The following is a 4,867-nucleotide window of genomic DNA, read 5'->3' as shown; positions in this document are numbered from 1 at the left end:
GGGAGTTTAGATCCAGAGGGCATGAAGGAAGGTAGAATCTCCACTGAGTAGTATCCAATCTGTCTGGGCGGGACTGGTGAAAGGAGATGGGGATAGGTCTCTTGTGGTACAATAGTGAATACTTGTTATCAGGACTGACTGTGAGGGTTGGAAATGTGAACATAAGACGTTTTGTAGCAAGGAGGGGAGTGGTTGACTTCACAGTCCAGGAGCAGAGGTCCCTGGGACCACCAAGGGAGAAGAGCGGAGAGTGGGACCCTACCCAGAGAAGCAGTGACACCAGAGATGGAGGCAGAGACGATGACATGGAGAGATGGAGCAGCTGGGGACTCTAGACCCAGAAAGGGAGAGGGGCTGTGTACTGATGACCGGGGATCAGGCTTGCGGGATATACCCTTTGGTTGGTTGATGATGCATGGAGGGGATTGTAACCATGGCAATGAAACGATATATGATAGGATGAACATAATACTAATGTTCTCTCATGTAAACTATCACATAATTCACAATAATACATTAAAAAAAAAAAGTTGGTAGAAAAAAAAAAAAACACCTAGACGTGGTGCCTTGCTACCACTATGTGCTGTTCTGCTCAGAGACACAATGGGAGACCCTGGGTAGAACTGGAGCAAAAACATAGAATAAAATTCAAATTCCAAAAGGAGTCCAGACCTGCTAAACCATTAGAGACTACAGAGGCTCCCAAGATTATCACCCTAAGACAGCCTCTGAACTCAGAACTAAAGCTATTTCTGGAAAGAGTACCTTTCAAGCAAATGATTGGTTGGCTTATGAAATAAATGATGTCACCCGCAAGTAATGTGCTCCCTTAAACGGTCAATCAGCATTTATCTAAAACCAAGATGAGAAGACAAGAAGGGGAAGGGAAACTAGATTAATGGAAACAGAACAAACAGAATGGAGATCATGAGATTGCTGAAACATTGTGAAAAAGTAATCAATGTCTTGGGACAGTTTGTCCAAAAATCATTACAGGGAGTATAAAAGCAAAGCCAATTCATTTTCTGTGGCCTGTCTTGTCTCAGGTGAGGCAATTGGAGTGGATTTTCCTGTGAAGGTTCCCTACAGGAAAATCACCTTCAACCCGGGCTGCGTGGTGGTGGACGGCATGCCCCCGGGAGTGGTTTTCAAAGCCCCCGGCTACCTGGAAATCAGCTCAATGAGGAGGATTTTGGATGCTGCAGAGTTTATCAAGTTCACTGTCATCCGGTGAGTGAGCCTCCGTTCCTTGCTGGGTCCTAAGAAGAGAGGCCAGAGACAGTTGCCACCGTCCCCAAAGGACACACGTAGGAAAGGGACTCACCAGATGGCAGCATGATGCAATGAGCAGATGGGACACAGAGTCTCCTGTTATTAGACTCAGTACATAAGGAGAGGTTGTTCTTTCTTTTGAAAATGACAGAAAGGGACTAGATAAATCACTTGAAAACTCACTATTTGTATCAGACCCTGAACTGGCTCTGTGGTTATTAACCTCTTCAGCCTCAGCCTCCATAGAATTCTTTGCGCTTTAACCCCCCAGAAACCTGTCGAGTCTGAGAAAACAAATCTCCATGTTTTCTCAGCTCCCGGTCTTTGTTTTTGTTATTGTTTTAAAAGAACAAAGGTGAAAAAAATGGATTGTCATACTTTAGCTTTAAAATCTGTCTGGTCCAAGCACCACCCTAACCCACTTGTCTCACAATGCTTTGTTGTTGTTAAGTGCCATCAAGTTATGTGCCGTCCAAGTACAGGGTTTCCGAGGCTGTAAATCTTTACAGGAACAGAAAGCCTCATCTTTCTCTGGTGAAACAGCTGGTAGTTTTGAGCTGCTGACCTTGGGGCTCGCAGCCCAATTCGTAACCACTACACTACCAGAGCTCCAATGCTTTAAGCACTTTTAAATTCATTCATAAATGAACCCCTTTCTCGTCTCTCACAGTAGTCATTTCTACCATTGTCCCCACTTCTCACCTTCAGCACGTGGCCTGGGGCCACTCATGTGAATCCCACTTCCTCACCTAACAGGATGGGTGGATGCCCTCCATTTCTCCGATCCTGCCACCAGAGGGAGCTCTGAGGCACTCCTCGGACAGCATCTCCAGCCTCAAGAGTCCGCTGTTCATACTCTATAGGATGGTGCTCTGAAATTGACCTCCTCCATCTCTGGCTGTACCTACCTATAGGCTCGAGCCGCTCCCCTCCACCTGACCTTTCTGCTGGCCCCTTTCTTGCTTCCATTACTACTAATAATTGCAGTTGCCAGCACTTGCATGGAATTCACGGTGAGCCAGTTCTGCTAAGAGAACTTTCTCAGATAACCTTTTACTCCCTCTCACCAGCAACTCTGAGAGAACAGGTACTGGATAGCCCTACACTACAGATCAGGCAGAGGCAGAGAGCAAGTGAGATCAGGGGGCCATTAAGTGGCACCACCAGGATTTGTGCCCCTTGGGGCTGGCCCTAGGGTCCTGCGGTTCGCACAGCGCCAGACTGCACCTTTGCCAGTTTTGTGGTCTTCTGCCTCTGACAGTTACGTGCAGGCTCTGTGGTCAACCTAGGTCAGTTTTATTTCCCACTGCACCTCACATAAAACTTGACATTCAACAGAAGTTTGTTGATTTGAGCTAACAGAACACCAGAGGGAGGAATTAACTCTGTCGTATTCAACAATGTCTCTTTCTCTTCAGACCACTTCCGGGAGTCGAACTTAATAACGGTGAGTGTTTTACAGGGCGAGAAGAACGTCCCTACACCTTTTACGTCGTGTGAAGTGCCTCGAAGAGCTAAGCCTCAGTGCCCCACAGAGCACTCTGTGTGTACTTCATTCTCTCCTGTGTGTGATTGTTGTTGTGCAGTGTCATCGAGTCAGTTCCGACTCACAGCGACCCAGTGTAGGGTTTCTGAGGAGCAACTGGTGGGCTTGAACCGCCAACCTTGTGGTTAGCAGTCCAGTGCTGATCCTACAGCATTATAGCAGGAGTCCCCTGCATGTGGCGGTGGTGGTGTTATGTGCCGTGGAGTCGGTTCCGACTCATAGCGACCCTGTGCAGGGTTTCCGAGGCTGTAATGTGGTATACAGGCATTTTGTTTATCTTCTACAGACTTGGAGGTGGCGCGTGTGTGTGTCACTCTTACTCATTCAAGAGTTCCTTGTAGCCACTGCTCCCCCTGGGGCACAGCCACACTCTACTAATAGGTCAGTTAGTGAAGAGTGTCAGCCTGCCTTCCTTGGTCCACCCCAAGGCCCCCCAACACCCCTCTTCCCACACACACTTCTGAACCAAAGGGGGTAATGCCTGGTACATCCGGGGGCCACTGCAGCCCCCTCCAGTGGTAAGGCTGATATCTGTTCTGATGGTCAGTGCCCAGGCCACTCTGCTTGTTAAATATTTGTAATATTGTCCCCTACAGTCCTTGCAGGAAAGTTGCTATCTTATAGGGTGAGGGTGGGGTGGGGGGGTGGAGATGTCCTCAAGAGCTTGACTCACTGAGTTAAACTTCATTCCTCACTTAAACAGTTTGAAACCTGAAGTGTTTGATTTAGTTAATTTTTTTTCAAATGCCTAAATTCATCCTGCAACTAAATGAGTCTTTGTATTTTTAATAGCTTAATTGAAGTATTATTTACATACCACCAAATTCACTAGCCTGGAGTGATGTTTTTTAATAATGCTATTTTTAGTACAATTGCTGAGTTGTGCAACTTTGATCACATTCTACTTTTAGAATGTTCCCATCATCCTCTTCCCAAAGATTCCTTCCCACCCACATTTAGTCACTTCCCACTCTCATACTGGCCCCCCACAGCCATGGGTTTGCTGCCTTTCTGCCTCTAGGGATTTGCCTAGGTTTTCTGGAAGTGCATGTTTATCTCTGCCTTCTCCGGAACTACAGCCTCCCAGCATGACGGCCAGGACCTTCCCACTTAAAACCCTGGCCCAGGTTCACTCCACACGGTTCTGTGCTAAGATGCTGTGCAGTTCGTGACACAACCAGTCTTTTATAACTCACAACAAATAAAGCCCAAGCCTTCAAGCTTGTCCTCCTATTTTTGGTCTTTCTTAAGAATCAAATGAGAAAGGAGATGTCAGAATACAGATCTACTGACTTAGTAGTGGTCCCTGTTTAAGCCAGATGAAGCAAACAGCCACTTCCTGGACCCCACCCATGATGTCTTTTGCTTGGCTCCTGTGCCTTTTCAAAGTTGTAAGATTCCAGACCTCCAGGTTATACAATTCCAGACCTCCAGTTGCTTTTTGGAGTCCTGGTGTGGCACTGTAAGATAAGCACTGGCCCTCAAGGTCAGTATGGACCTCAAGGTTGACAGTTCAAACCCACCAGCTGCTACTCCTCACTATGAGTCGGAACAGACTCGACAACAACAAGGTGGCCTTTAGAAAGTAAAGAGCTGGCTACAATGGGCTCATGTCCCCTTGTGGCCACAGTTTTACCAGAGGTGAGTGGTAAGTGTATGCCTTCCCTTCTAGGCTCAGTTAATCACAGCCCCCTCACACCTCCGATCAGTCACTTTGTCCCACTCAATTCCCAGAATGCTGACTGTTGTTTTTCTCATTGTCAAGTGCAGAGTAAAGTGAAGTATGTCTTTTTTTTTTTCTTAAATGATTTATTGTGAATTATGTGATAGTTTACATGGGAGAACATTAGTTTTACATTCATTCTATGATATATCATCTCATTGCCATGGTTACAATCCCCTCCATGCAATCCTTCCCTAGTACCCCCCAGGTCTTCAGCACACAGTCGCTCTCCCTTTCTAGATCTAATGTCTCCACCTGCTCCATTGCTCCACGTCATCATCTCTGGCTCCATTTCAGGCATCACTGCTTCTCTGGGTAGGGTCCCG

General features: G+C 46.8%; 1 protein-coding gene across 1 annotated transcript in view; it reads left to right on the top strand.

The window, feature by feature from the left end:
- Positions 1-4,867, top strand: part of LOC102818476 (general transcription factor II-I repeat domain-containing protein 2-like) — an 80,760-nt gene that overhangs the window by 72,620 nt on the left and 3,273 nt on the right. The window contains exons 13-14 of the mRNA XM_006859843.1: positions 1,047-1,230; positions 2,691-2,719. Coding sequence (XP_006859905.1) covers positions 1,047-1,230; positions 2,691-2,719 — 213 coding nt within the window. The remainder of the gene's footprint in view (positions 1-1,046; positions 1,231-2,690; positions 2,720-4,867) is intronic.

The sequence above is a fragment of the Chrysochloris asiatica genome, unplaced genomic scaffold, assembly GCF_000296735.1.
Source record: "Chrysochloris asiatica unplaced genomic scaffold, ChrAsi1.0 scaffold00034, whole genome shotgun sequence".
Taxonomy (NCBI): domain Eukaryota; kingdom Metazoa; phylum Chordata; class Mammalia; order Afrosoricida; family Chrysochloridae; genus Chrysochloris; species Chrysochloris asiatica.
Note: the sequence above shows the minus strand (reverse complement) of the source record. Positions and strands in the feature narration are given on the sequence as shown.